The sequence below is a fragment of the Telopea speciosissima genome, chromosome 6, assembly GCF_018873765.1.
Source record: "Telopea speciosissima isolate NSW1024214 ecotype Mountain lineage chromosome 6, Tspe_v1, whole genome shotgun sequence".
In the NCBI taxonomy this organism is placed as follows: Eukaryota; Viridiplantae; Streptophyta; class Magnoliopsida; order Proteales; family Proteaceae; genus Telopea; species Telopea speciosissima.
Window position 1 is genome coordinate 68,933,264 of NC_057921.1, and position 13,772 is coordinate 68,947,035.

Below are 13,772 nucleotides of genomic sequence, written 5' to 3' on the forward strand. Positions count from 1 at the left end.
TGATGAACGGGTGCTTTGGGATGATGTTTGGGGTCCTTTTATATCTTTAGAGATCTTATTGAACCTCAAAATTGGTTGAAATTACCAAAATACCTTTAGAAAGGTTGATCTGGTCAAAGGATGGTCAAATGACCTTGAAATTGGTCTAAACTGTCTTAGTAGTTCTTTTCATTTATAAAAATCCTTGTCTTAAAAAATGGTTTGAATAGGACTTGATTTGACCATTATTTTATGAAATATCATATTTTTGGCATGTAGGACTCAATTTTTTGAATTTTTTTTTGCCAAAATGGTTTCTTATTTTTCTACCATTGAAAATTACTAGGATCAGACTTTCCAACGCATCCTGAATTGTCAAATTTGGGCTTTTCGTTTGAAAGTTATGCTTTTTTAAATATTTCAAGGAGAAACAAAAGAAATAATAAATAAATAACCAGGCCGAATCAATCCAATTCCACCCAAAGCGCTCGCCTAATCCATGCTTGAGTTGACGCTCAATGCGGTTTAACCGACGTTGAGGATGCGGCAGCTGAGCCACGCTCAATGTCAACTTGGCCCATCAAGCGTCCGTCCGAGCCCATCCGAAGTCAGGCAAAAAACGTGCTCTTGCTGAACTCTTAACGTTTTGATGCGTTCTAGAGTCAGATTGAGTTCAAACTTGGCCAGTTTGATCCCAATAACGTCTAGAATTCTTTCTTATTTTTGTTAACACATTTTGGATTAATTAAAACTGTTTTAAATTGATTAATTTATTATTTTGATTGGTTTAAGGGGGTTTATCCTATTTTCAGTCATTGATCAAAAAATGCTCATATCTCATCTTTGACTTTGGTGAGATTTGTTGCAAAATGCCACTGAGTGATCAAATAAGACTCTCAGTTGTAAACATTCCTTCACCACGTTTTGGGAAACCTGGGGAAGAGGGAATAGTAAGCTCTGAAAGCTGAAATTAGAATTCTGCTGCAGCAACTTGTAGACAAGATCTCTCGAGTTGTGGACGACCTCAAGACCTAAACAGGGTACCAACGATATGTATTTTGATTTATTTTCTACATGATGCTATTATTACTTTCAGGTTAAGATCTCGTTTTAGCTTAGTTTTTAGGCTTCTAATGCTGATTTAATTTTCTGTGATTTTTTTTTTATTTGTACATTTTTATGTGTAGTATTGCATTCATGTAATTTTAGTTTTTTGTTCTTCATTTTTGTAGGGTTTCCTTCTTAAATTCTGAGGTTTATGTTCTGAAATAAATCTAGGCATCTTCATCTTCTGTCATCAATCATAGGGTATTTGCATACTTTTTAGGTATTTTCTACATTAATTTCATGCATAATGACATTTTAGTAAATTAGGGTTTTTTCTAAAATGAAATTTAAAAAAATGGTTTTCTACACTGTTTGCATATTTTAAAAGTTCGTGTCAGATTGGGGTATTTTCTCATTAATGTAATTTTTCTGAGGCATTTTTAGGTATTTCAAGGTATTTTCTAGTACTAGGGTTATTTCCATTTTCTAATCCAAATTTAAATAATATTTTTTGCATTCTTTCTGTGTTTATCAGTGGTTTCATGTTAATTTTGGGTTTTTTTCCTCCAAAGTTTAGACATTTTCTATGCATTTGTTGTGCATTTTAGAATATGTTATATCTAGGAGGGCATTTTAGTAATTTTGGGGTTTAGCATTTTTGCACAAGGACTTTGTCGCCCGTTGCAGGCAAGCATCCTTTCTGCATAAAGTTGCCTTAAATTGTTTAGGTCAACTTCTTTATATATAAGATTGCATATTTCCCTGGGTTTTGTCTTCCTTGCAGTGATTTCTTGATACATTCAACTTCTAATAAACCATCAGTAGGGTGAGATTGAACAGATTGCTTGTTTGTTTAACCAACTGAATGACTGATGCATATAATCTCTCATTCCCTGACAACCAGGGGATTTGGTCATTAGATTCTTCCTTTTTCTTTTCCTGCAGTCTTAGTTCCTCATTAAGAACACTAAGAATCCATATGCTCACTTAAAGTCATGACATTTGTTTGGATGCTGGTCCCTGAGAGAGACAAAAAAAACTCCAACTTGCTTAGGGTCTTCCAGACAGAGTTCAAGGGGAAATCTGTTTTGCAGTAAAGATGATGGATGGGTCAACCATCTTTCATGCTTTTTGGTTGGTGATATGGGATAATTTCCTGAATCTTTTTGATTATCTCGAGTTTTTCTAGTTAAGACTATGTATCCCTCCACTCCCCCCCCCCACAAAAAAAAAAAAACACAAAAAGGGATCTTATTACAGAGTGGAGTAAGGTTCTTTTTGCTTTGGAAATTCATGTTGATTCTGGGGTTTTTGGGACTGGGAAGAAGAAAATATAGGGGAAAAGTTTTCAGCTATGAGTTCTCCAGCACATATTGGAACAAGATAAGGTGTCAGTATCCTTTGGGGCTATTGCCAGATCATTGTGCAGTTGGAAAACTTTGGTCTGGTCACTACTCCACCCTTGCAAGGTGGAATAGGCAATACCTAAGGAAGTTCACTGCTTTCATGGGTGCTGTTATGGAATTCTAGTCTTTCCAGTATCCTTGGTCTCTTTGGGGACCATGAGTGCTTTGATAGATTCTGTTATCAGTTCCCAGTATCCACCTCTTTAGGGACCATGAGGTGACAATGATCAATTGTTCATCAGAAGCAATATAGGGAGGATCATATTTGAAATACCATTTTTGAAGGTGTAGAAAGGGCTGAAAAAAGTGAGAGTTCTTTATAGCCATTATTCTTTTCCAAGGCAAATGTGACCAAAATAAGGCTGGAGCTGTGTCCGTATAACAATGATTAATATCCATTTAGCTAGAATAATGAATAAGCTAAATTCTATTCATGTGGTAAGCTAGGTTGATTCTAACAATGTTTTAGGCTGGAGGTCATGGATAAGAGACTCCTTGACAATATGTGACATTTTAGAGAAACCAGGAGGGTAGACGGCTGCATCAAGTGCATCATTCTTGGGTTTCCCAACTTCCACTAATGGTTTGGTGGACTCCCTAGGGTAGGATGGGTTTTTTATTATTATTATTTTTGTTATGATCCGAGTTTTCATCGTTATTCCTATCAGAAAACTGCTGTTATCAGCCAGTTTTCTCTTCTTTAATAAACTCACTGGTACTTTAAAACAACAGCCGATCACTGGTTTACTCAGTATTCTTTTTCTTATTAAAAAAATTGTATGCCATATGTTTGCCTATTCTATTAGGTCTCAATAGCAGCTCTATGTGAAATGTTATTTTCCAATGTTCTCTATAAGCTCTGAAGCATGATGAAACTGTTCAATTCTTTCTTTCTGATATTAATTCTGTGCTATTGTTCTCTTTATGTATGTCTCATTTGAGGGCAAGTTAAGTGCAAATTGTTCTATATTTTCTCAATTGACAGGTTGAAACAATTGCGTCTGAAAGGGAACAGTTATTGCTTATGAAAATTTCAGAGCTTGAAGCCAGGTTAGATCATATTGTGAATCAAGTAACTGGGTTGAACCTTCATATGTGCACATTATCTCTTTCTGTAGGACTTTGTGTTTGCTTGGTCAAATGGACCAAGAATCTGAATTACAAACAAGACATAAAAGTGATTTTGACATCCTTTTACAAAAGAAAAAGGAATTTCTCTCTCCTCTTATATTTTTACTTTCCTTTTCCTTTGATGTAGGATGATTAATCTAAATGATGAGGTATCTGAGGCAAGGTTGAAACATCTACAGGTAAGTGGCTAAGGAAGGTCCCTTCTGAGCTCTTCTGAATTGAAAACTACTGCATGATTTTGTGATAGAAACACTGACTTTCCCAGATAAAGTGTATTTTAAGTTGAAATAATTTGATTGAATACCCATTTTTCTATATTGATTCAGTCGTAAACAAATAACGTGAGAGGGAGGGAGGGATAAACACTGACTTCCCCAGATAAAGTGTATAGTTGGACTTAATACCCATTTTTCTGTATTGGTTTGTCAGTCATAAACAACATGAGAGAGAGAGAGAGATGGGTGATGGTGTTTTCAATTGGAATTTGAACTGGGCAGGTGCAGCAAAGGAACTTTGGGAGTATTATTGGATGGCTGTATTCCGTTCAATGACCCCATTTAGTTGGGATAAGGTTATGGTTGTTGTTGTTTTGTATTCCATTCAAGCTGAAGGTGAACTTTTATGGATTTAAGATCAGCACTGCTTTTCAGAGCTCAATCTTAGAAGATGAAAAAAACATGTGCTTAATTGACTGTAGCAGAGATAATGATCTTGAGATGGATGATTGGGCAATATTGGTAATGATAGTGCTTCTTTAAAAAAAAAAAGTGCTTTATTTACTTTCCAAGCTTAAGCTTACCTGGCAGGCTCAAATTTGGGCTGGTTCAATGTTTTACGTTGGAGTTTCCTGTCTGTCTTATGATTGGCAATGTGAATTAGATAATTCTCAACTCAGGTTAGGTGCAAATTGTTGTTCTTGTGTTGCATACTATTATTATGATTGGCAATGTGAAATAGAGAATTTTCAACATGCTGTACCATGGATACTATTATTATTAGAGTTACCAAATGCAAACTTTCAGAACTTCAAAAGAGCTTATTTTGGCTTTACTTTTATGGATTGATTTGTATACACCACTTCCAGTTGCAACAACAGCTAAATATTGCATATGGCTGGGAAGAAGAAAGGAACACAGTGGGGGAAAGGGACAGCTTAAAAAGGGAAAAATCAGAATTGTAAAAAAACGAGAAAGTTTCATGTACTCAGGTAACATAGTACATTCCTGTCAAACTTTTTCTTACAGAAACATTTCCTTCTATTTACTTGTGGCTATTGTTCATTAGCAACACCTGTGGAGAGCAGCAGAGGCAGACATGGTAGTTTCAAAATCATGCTTCTCAACAATAAAAATAAGGTCCTCCAGTACTTGTGCACTGATTTTGATTCATCCTGGTAGAGTGGAAGTGAGGTCTTCCAAGACATGACCCATGTCATTTGATTTATTTAATGGGTGATTATTTTTTAAGAATTCGTCGATAAGAAGTGTGCTATTGCGGTATTGGTGGTAAGGATGGTGCTGATTCTATGTTAATTCTATCTCAAGGTAGAAGATGTAACTAGTGTATATCTGTATTATGATGGCTGCTTGTACTAATATAAGAAAAAGGCCATTGTTGAAGTCACTTTTAATAAGTTTGTGTACATCTTGTTGTAGCCAAAGTGAACTGAGAAGTTGTAACCGTCTTTTGATTGTCCATCGTCTTATTCCCAAAATTCCTTCTTTGGAGTCTGGTAAAAAAAGGTTTTTAATACATTTTGAAAGTGATTTGTCATAATACCATTTTCAACAGTTGATATTGTACTCGCATGGTTTTTTTTTTTTAAATTTTTTCTCTCTCTTACCTTGACCATGTGAGTCTCATGTGGAAGATACTGTTTTTCTGCTCCACCACTGGTGTGGTGCGGGATCCCCCTGTCATCATGGGGATCCCTCTCCCTAAAAAAGTTGGACAAAATAGTAAACAAATTTTATTACTGTTTCTGAGTGGTTTTTACCCTCCCTCACAAAGCATCATGAGGTTTCAGTGAATTAAATTGTCATCATTTTGGAAAAAAATTATAAGGCGACATGTTCTCTGTGCTGGGGGTGTAGGCTACGCCCAGGCACATGGGGTGGGCAAAATGACCACCCTGCCCCCCTGAATATCCAGTCCATGTGTCTGGGCATAGGTTGTGTTGTGGTATAGAGAACATCAGCCCAAATTATAAATAGCAAATGCGGGATGGGATTAGCAATCTATATTGCTATTGGAAGGTGGTGTCATTAGAGTGTACGACCACATGGCCAAATTCCATTCTATGGCTTGTCCAATTATGTAATAGGGACACCATGAACACTTCATGTTCCTATCCAAAAAAATCTTTTTTGACCCAAAAAAAAATAAAAAATCTATAGTGCTAATGTTAGGTCTCTCCTCAGATATCAGGTGTAGGTAAATTGGAATATGTAACATACAAGTGGTAAATAAGCATGGAAATAGTGCCTTTACTATTATTAGGGTGGTGCATAGACTGGTTAGCAAGGTCTAGCAAACTTAAAGATATTTATTGGTAAGTAACAGACCTCACGACTCTCATGCTGGTGAGGGGAGTTGAAGGGGTTGGAGGTTAACAATATTTTCCTTCTTAAACTATCCGATTCCAATGAGAAGCAACTGAGTCAGAGGAATGATCTTACGAAGTAAAAAATGGAGACAATATTATCATCCACATCTTATCACGGTTCATTAGAATTACCATAGTTTCAAAAATGGGAACTGGATCAGAACTTGATTGTGATTGATCTCAATTCTGATCATTATGACCGATTTTAGGGTTTTTGGAACCGATTGCAACAAGATCGGAGGATAGGTATGAACCGATTCAACCCGATACCGAGTTTAAAATCGTTGAGTCTTGCTCCTGGCGCTTCTGTTATCACACTTTGGCCACTTACTACGAGTCTTTCGAGAATCGGCATCTTTCTATTTTCCCCTCCCAATTCCCAATACGGCAAAACCCATGCTAAACGGCTAAAGGACGGCTGTTTGATTCGTAGATTTGCGATTTCCCCTTCCTTCCATGTCTTTGTTCCTCTCTCGCAAGCTGCTCCATGGTGGTGCAGGATAGATGTGATAGGGTCGCATGAGCCTTTGAGGTGAGTCATGATCCTTCACAGTGTCATCCTCCCTCCTTCTGCGCTGCTCTCTGTAAAGCTCCATCTCCGTCAAACTCCTTGCCTTCTGCTTCCATCTTCCAATGTCAGAGCTTTACATGTGAAGAAAAAGGCGAACCTGGTAAATCCAGTAGCTCTCTCTCTTTCATTTTGGCTTTACAAGACTAAGAAGCCTTATCTATTTTGCAGCGAAGGATCAGGGATTTGAAATGCAGTGCAGAATTTTCTCAGGACGCCCCTTTTGCGGTTGCAATCGGAGCTTGCGTTCTCAATTCGCTGATTTTCCCGGTCTCTAGCGTACCGGAAGATGATGGCAACTCTACTATCGATGCTACTGATGCGAGGTTTGCCGTGATGGGAATCATAAGCTTCATACCCTACTTTAATTGGCTGGTTAGATGCTATTACTCTATTTAACTGTTTCTCCGACTGAAATTTGTCGCTAACTGTTTATGTAATTTTGTTGACCATCACACTCCTAACCTAATCATGATATTTGCGACAGAGTTGGGTTTTCGCGTTGCTTGACACTGGTCGACGGCGTTATTTGGTCTACTCCATCGTATACTTGCTCCCTTACCTCAGGTTTAACTTTTACGTCCCATATGTCTTTGTTGTTTGAAATTATTTCTTCTTCACTTGTTATCTTCTGTCTGCAAATTCTATAAATTTGAAACTAAAATCTCGGTAAAAATTTCTAAAAGAGTATTTTAATTACTAACATTTGGATAGTGCTGTTTCTAAATAATATTCTTGCAATACTTACAAGTTATAATATGGAAAAAGGGCATACCTAGTGCACTGTGGGGTCAGGGGAAGGTCATAATATACGCAGCCTTACACAGACACAAAACTACGACCACAAGGTCACAATGGAGCAACCTTACCGTTCCACCGAGGTTCGCCCACTAATACTTATAACTTGGAAAATCTTCTATATCTCCTCATTATTTCCCTTTTCTTTTTCAATCTGGAATAAGACAGAATTTGGATGAAACTTAAAGTTGCTGGAATAGTTGTGATTTTGGTTTTGTTAGCCCTTGCTTGCCTAAAATTGAATTTTGCTATGGGCTGGCTCGGCACTGCTCAGTTATCTCCCCAAACCTTTCTATAAGTACCAACAATTAGATTCTATCTCCTTCAAAATATAAAACAAAATGACGATATGATTTTTCTCTTGCATGCATCTTTGTGGCGAGGGTGGGCCTTGGTGCAACGGTAAGGTTGCTCCATTGTGACCAAGTGGTCTAGAAACAGGGGTAAGGCCGCGTACGTTATGACCCTCCCCAGACCCCGCAGTGGCAGGAGCCTCGTGCACTGGGTACACCTTTTTTGCATCTTTGTGGCCATGAAATGATTAAATCTAAATAAAACTTATTCTAAGTTTCTAAAATAGAACCACTCTGATAGACTTGAGCTTTTGGCAATCTAGAAGACAGATTAAATTCTACCAGTAAACAGTGAAATGCCACTTCAATCGAACTGTAAATACGTAAAAGGGATAACCATTTATCCTTTCATGTGTCCCAAGAAAAGCTAAACAGATAATCTTCCAATTAATTCTGGCTCAGGTATTCAGATAGCAGCAATTAATTAGTGTTAGTTGTTAAAATGTATTTGCATCAGAGTATAAAGTGACTAGCTGGTACACCTTCCTGCTGAGGATGTTGCTATTAACTAAGAACGTATTCCTCTTATAAGCTTAATCAGATGGAGAAGTAAAACAGAAGTAGAAAAGAAGATATGATCAGAAATTCACCTGATCTGGAGGGCTGGAATCCAATAGTCCCAAACCTGGAATCCACGAGGGTTCTTACTGAATCTACAACAGCTAAACACACTTGAAACCACCCAACCTGGAATCCATTACGGTTGCTGTGGCGGATTCCTTAATTGACTCGAACACTAAAACAATAAAGAATGAAACTAACTCTGCAACAAGGATGGATTTATAGAGTCCTAGTCCAGCCTATTAATTACAATAGAAAAAGAATAAAATAAGCTGCTAAAACTGTCCTCGACTTGGACTGACAAGGTTCCTAAAGAGATCAGTAAACTAGGATATGAACGGATAGATTCATTGAATCTGGATTTTTAAAGCCAGGTTCAAGATTTCGTGTTGAAACCAAAATATTTTGGGTTTCGATCGAAATTCACCTGAAACTTTGCATATTTTGGCTGGCCATTTTGTTTAACCATTTGGTGATCAAATGGCCATACTTTGGCCTGAAACTTCGAGTAAACCCTAATTAAGCATTTCTAAACATATTGGAACCTTTAGATTGTAAAAAAAAAGCACAAAAAAAGGTAGTTTGGTTTCGTACACTAGGTTGGTAGTGTACTCCATACTCTGCTATATACTTTCTCAAATATAGCCTATTCTACATAGAATTTAGTATTTGAAGTTAGAACACACAAAATTCAATGCAAGCAACTAAAATATGCATTAGGAATGAAGAAAAACCATTTGATATTACACAAGGTGATGCACATAAGTCACCTAAAGGGCTTATTGTATTAGAGATTAGCTTTGGGTCGGGTTATGTATGTGTTAGGCCTTTGATCCCGTGGGTTTTCTTTGTAATGGGCCTATAATATGCGCAGAAAGTAGGAAAATGGGATTTACTTCATTAGTTTAGTTAGAGTCCTGTTTGGAGTCAGTTTCTTTCATTATTTTAGTTTCCTAGCCAGTTTATGTTACCTTATTAGTTTAGGATTAGGTTAGGCTTTTCTTTTTTAGTGTTTGAGTCTGTTTTTGAGTCTTCTATATAAGTTTGTAAGGGGCTACAGCCTTGTACATGAATTTGTTTATGAGATTGAGGAAAAAAACATGGTTTTGTGTTTTTCTCTATGAGTGAGTATGGTGAGAGGCCGTGGGTGAGAGACCCTAGTCTGAGAGAGACTATCCTATCTTCTTCTTCCCTTCTTCGATTTCTTGTTTTTTATTTTATTGTTCTGAAATTTCCTGCAAATCTGAAAACCGATCGAAGTATTTGCTATCCTTTTGTGGACTGGTTATCACTTGTGACTGGTCTACATTACAATGTCAAACTGTTACTAGTACAAGTACAAATCTACAAAGATTACGATTAGTCCAGTACAAGTGTACAAGTATTACAAGTAGTCAAGTACAAGTCTATATTAAAACACCCCTACAAAACCGTTCCTCCAACTCTATATCAGTTCACATAGAGTTCTGGGAAGGTTCGATACCTTTGGGGAGAAGGGTGAACCTCTAAGTTTGAATCTTACACGAATCATGCTCAAATGTGGCAAATCATTGTTATAGATGCATTGTAGTAGTCCCTGTCACTTTGTTCCACCAAGAAATGCAGGTGATTTGGCCAAAAATACCCCCCCGGCTAATAGGCGAAACCACTCCAAACTCACGAATGATCGAATTTCAATCCATTTCAATCGAAACACTGCTTTTATATGTACTGTTTTGTGCCGAAACCGAGTTAAAGCTGAAATTTCGGTCAAAATCCTACATTCCAACTTGAGTATCACCCCCGAAATATTTGTGCAATCTCGCTGGTTTCGACCGAGATTTCAAACTATGACTTAAAGTGACCAAATCGATTGACCATGTTTAAGTCTTGGTCCAATCGATATGCCCTTAGTCTGCAAAGCTCCCCTTTTTGTACTTTTGAACTGCATCAGCTTTTATGTTGTTGAGATATTTCTGAATATTGCTGATCAAAGAAAGAAAGCTAGCTTCTGGCACCGCTATATATCACATTTGGATGGAGTGCAATCTCAGAAGGTGGACACCTAAATCTAGATCTTTCCAGCAGATTAGTGACACTATTCTTTTTATGTCAGAGCAAGTTGTCTGTGACCCCTACTAGATGTGTTGACTCTCCTAGAAATAGGCTCATTGTTGCCTCTTAGGGTCTTCCCCACTCATTCTAGTATGGGTGTGGCTTTGATTGTTGTATTTGTTCTTTGTTTGTTTCTCTTCTGCCCCCCTCCCCTTCTTCTTCTAGGGGGCTCCTTGTATCTTTTCTCATTTTGGTAATGAATTTAAGTTATGGTGGTTTACACAATGGCCTTTTAACTCTGGTTATTCTGTGAGAAAAGTGATCTATCTTATTAGCATGTGAGAATGTTGCATGTATACCAATTGACTGGGATATGATGAACATGCACATAGATACAGTGTATTAAAGGCAAGGGCAGAGGGCAGGGCCCAGGTCCTCCTGATCCTTGATACATGAGGCTCTAGGTCTGAAACTTTTAAGGATTAAAATCTTGCATTTTATTAAAGAAGGAGCTAGTTTAAAATAAGAAAATTGCTAGTGAGAGTATAAAAACAGTACTGATATACTAGTAGAAGACTGGAAAACACATATGCAAACACCTGAACACTTAATCTTTTTTAACTAAATGATATTGCATTCAGTATTGCCAAATTTCTTTTTCACAGGCACATGTCATTCATATCACTTCTGATGTGTATTTGCTGCCGAAAGTTTCAGCAACAGATCTATATGCTCCAGCTAGAAACGTAGATACACTTGTGCATGATACTTGTGCCTGCCAGTTACCAGTACATGGGAACATATATATATATATATATATATATATATATATATACCTTCTTGTAGATATCGACCTTTTTTTCAAGTTTGTGAAGATCTAAGAGAATGATGGCTTTGTTTTCCATCACAGATTTCTATTTCCTCTGAAACAACACAATGACTTGCCATACTGCCTATTCTGCAAACACAGAGACCAGTCCTATCAACCTTGACCTAGTTACCATTAAATTTCAAGTTTAGTATTTTGAATAATAACTCCCATCTTCCATTCACAATGCAAATATTTGAGAGCAAGCTTTCCCCACCCCACCCTGCACCCCCCCAACCCCAAAAAAAGAGCCATCTGAAGAATTCTAGTTTCATTGGCCAGAATTTGACCTCTCAATCTCCTGTTATTGCAAGGAACAACGCGATTGAGTACATTAGTTATAGCTTACTCTCCACTCTAGCCTTATCTGTTCTCATACCAAAATTGAAATATGCTGCAACTCATTGTTACTGTCTGAAAGCTTGGGCTGGGATTCAACGCCCTAGTTATGATTTTCAACGATAGAAAGGAGCTATGCCTCTTACTCTTAAGTATTTAAAATTAGCCATGTAAAGGGACTCACTATTTGGTTTCGAAAAAGGAAATGAGAGGGAAGGTTAAATAGAATTTTCATAGGGTATAAAAGGATGTGAAACTACCGGTCATTAGTCTCTTCCAGTAACTTCTCCATGAGTTTAAACATATATAATTGGGTCTTCTGAGGGTTTAAAAACAATCATCCTCCTCCAGATCCAGTATCAGTTACACTCATAGTTGTTAAGGCGCCTAGGCGAATCAAGGCGGGCGAGGGGTTTAAAACAAGGCGGCACGTAGGCGACCAAGGCGACACCAGAAATCAAGGCGAGAACAAGGCGCCTGGATGCCAAGGCGTCGCCTAGGCGAGAACAAGGCGCCTTGACAACTATGTTTAAAGTTTCTCCAAGATTTTATTGGATAGATGATATTTGATGGATTATGTCATACTGAAACTGCCTCCTCGTTACCAAAAAGCTGTGAAAGTTATATCTTTTTTCATGGTTATTCGGGGGGGAAAAAAACTGAAATCATTTCACAAGGTCAAACTGGAAGTGGTTTTTTTAAAAAAATTCTGGAATTCCTAATTTTATGTTCTTGACATTCTGATTCCTTGAATGGACAATGGCATTTGTTACTCAAGAAGCATGATGTTTATTGTTCCATATGGTTATCCTGATTCATTCCTTCTTACCAATGTATTTAATATGGGGAATTACGTATTTTCTGCTCACATATTTCTTTCTCAATAGAACGAACTTGTCACTTTCTCCTGAGGAGAGCTGGCTGCCAGTTGCTAGCATTGTCTTCTGCATTATTCACATTCAGGTATTTGTGATATTCTCTTCATTTTCTCCATAATAACTTGAGTTTCATTACTAGATATTAGATAATGTCACTGCTCATGAACCATACATGGTAGGGTCTACCATACCTTGACCAAGAAGTTCCATTATACATGCTGGTCTAGGCAGATTATCTACCATAAAATCTGCTTTCCTTTCCCTGTTTGTGCACAAAAAATGAACGAGTATGGATACTACTGATCAGCCAGAAAAGTTTAGTGTCAGTTAGGTCTCATTATTTCTGATTCAACTTTAGTAGACCCACTCTACAAAGGGCTGCTTCTACAATGGTCTCTCTGATATCTGATTCCTGATGACTTGGTAAACATTAAATCTTACAATCCTCTTCCACACGTTGACAGCTTGAGGCAAGCATCAGTAATGGAGATCTTCAGGGCTTCCAACAATTTGGTGCAGCTCTAAAGTCTCTCTCATCGATGACCAGGAAAAAAGATGTTTATTTTGAAGGTCATCAAGGATCTCCAGAAAAGGTATTGCACTGTCGTGAGTCCCTTTTAATTTTTTGTTGGATGCAAGTAATCAACGATGTGTCTTGAATTATTAAATCAGGAAAGGGAAAAGGGAAAAATGAATCCACCCTCTGCTGGAGAAAAATCAAGTAAAGAGATTCAGGGATGGAGAGTTCACAGAAAGCCACTGGATGAACAAGACCTAAAAGAAAATGGTGACTCGAATGACAGTGATGGATGGTCCTAATGGCTGCAATTTAATGACAACGTTCCTTTTCTGAGGCACGTGGGTGGCTTAGGTTCTAAAGGAATTTTGAGGTTTAAGTTTCCATCAAGGGAGTTTTGAGATTGATTAAGTGTTTGAATCAGTGTGTTGATGTGAATTCATTGCTGCCACTGGATCACCTCAATCTCTTGAAGGTATTCAATGGCACCCAATGGTAAAGAACCATTCTGAATTTGCGAAGAGGAGAAACATTGTAACAAATTGTGCTATTGATGCGAACAATCGATTGCTTTTAAAAGTTGAATGCTATGCAACAGAGATGGGATGTATGTATATAATGAATGCAATGGAGCTCAGAAGTAACCGGCCCCAGCTTAATCACATTGCCCCCATAAAAGGGTAACGCC

At 37.6% G+C, this 13,772-nt stretch overlaps 2 protein-coding genes and 1 long non-coding RNA gene across 3 annotated transcripts in view; 2 read left to right on the forward strand and 1 right to left on the reverse strand.

The window, feature by feature from the left end:
* LOC122666109 (germinal center kinase 1-like) overlaps window positions 1-4,743 on the forward strand; it is a 40,297-nt gene extending 35,554 nt beyond the window's left edge. The window contains exons 20-23 of the mRNA XM_043862217.1: window positions 3,418-3,512; window positions 3,691-3,742; window positions 4,169-4,300; window positions 4,648-4,743. Of these exons, the coding sequence (XP_043718152.1) occupies window positions 3,418-3,512; window positions 3,691-3,742; window positions 4,169-4,300; window positions 4,648-4,743 (375 nt within the window). The remainder of the gene's footprint in view (window positions 1-3,417; window positions 3,513-3,690; window positions 3,743-4,168; window positions 4,301-4,647) is intronic.
* A 1,924-nt stretch (window positions 4,744-6,667) lies between these two features.
* Window positions 6,668-13,424, forward strand: LOC122663763. The gene is made up of 6 exons (XM_043859406.1): window positions 6,668-6,839; window positions 6,908-7,111; window positions 7,224-7,303; window positions 12,577-12,652; window positions 13,032-13,160; window positions 13,240-13,424. The coding sequence occupies exons 1-6, from the start codon at window positions 6,708-6,710 to the stop codon at window positions 13,384-13,386; spliced, it is 768 nt and encodes a 255-aa protein (XP_043715341.1). The 5' UTR covers window positions 6,668-6,707; the 3' UTR covers window positions 13,387-13,424.
* On the reverse strand, window positions 6,963-7,288 carry LOC122663764. The gene is made up of 2 exons (XR_006333219.1): window positions 7,166-7,288; window positions 6,963-7,135 (listed from the first exon to the last, which is right to left on the reverse strand). It is a non-coding gene; the product is annotated as an uncharacterized LOC122663764 (long non-coding RNA).
* Window positions 13,425-13,772: the final 348 nt, after the last annotated feature.

Excerpts from the sequence above, each read along its gene's own strand:
- LOC122663763 (XM_043859406.1), top strand. The coding sequence starts at position 6,708 with ATGATCCTTCACAGTGTCATCCTCCCTCCTTCTGCGCTGCTCTCTGTA. Across the intron at positions 7,112-7,223 it reads TACCCTACTTTAATTGGCTG|AGTTGGGTTTTCGCGTTGCT; the intron begins GTTAGATGCTAT and ends TATTTGCGACAG. Across the intron at positions 13,161-13,239 it reads ATCAAGGATCTCCAGAAAAG|GAAAGGGAAAAGGGAAAAAT; the intron begins GTATTGCACTGT and ends TTATTAAATCAG.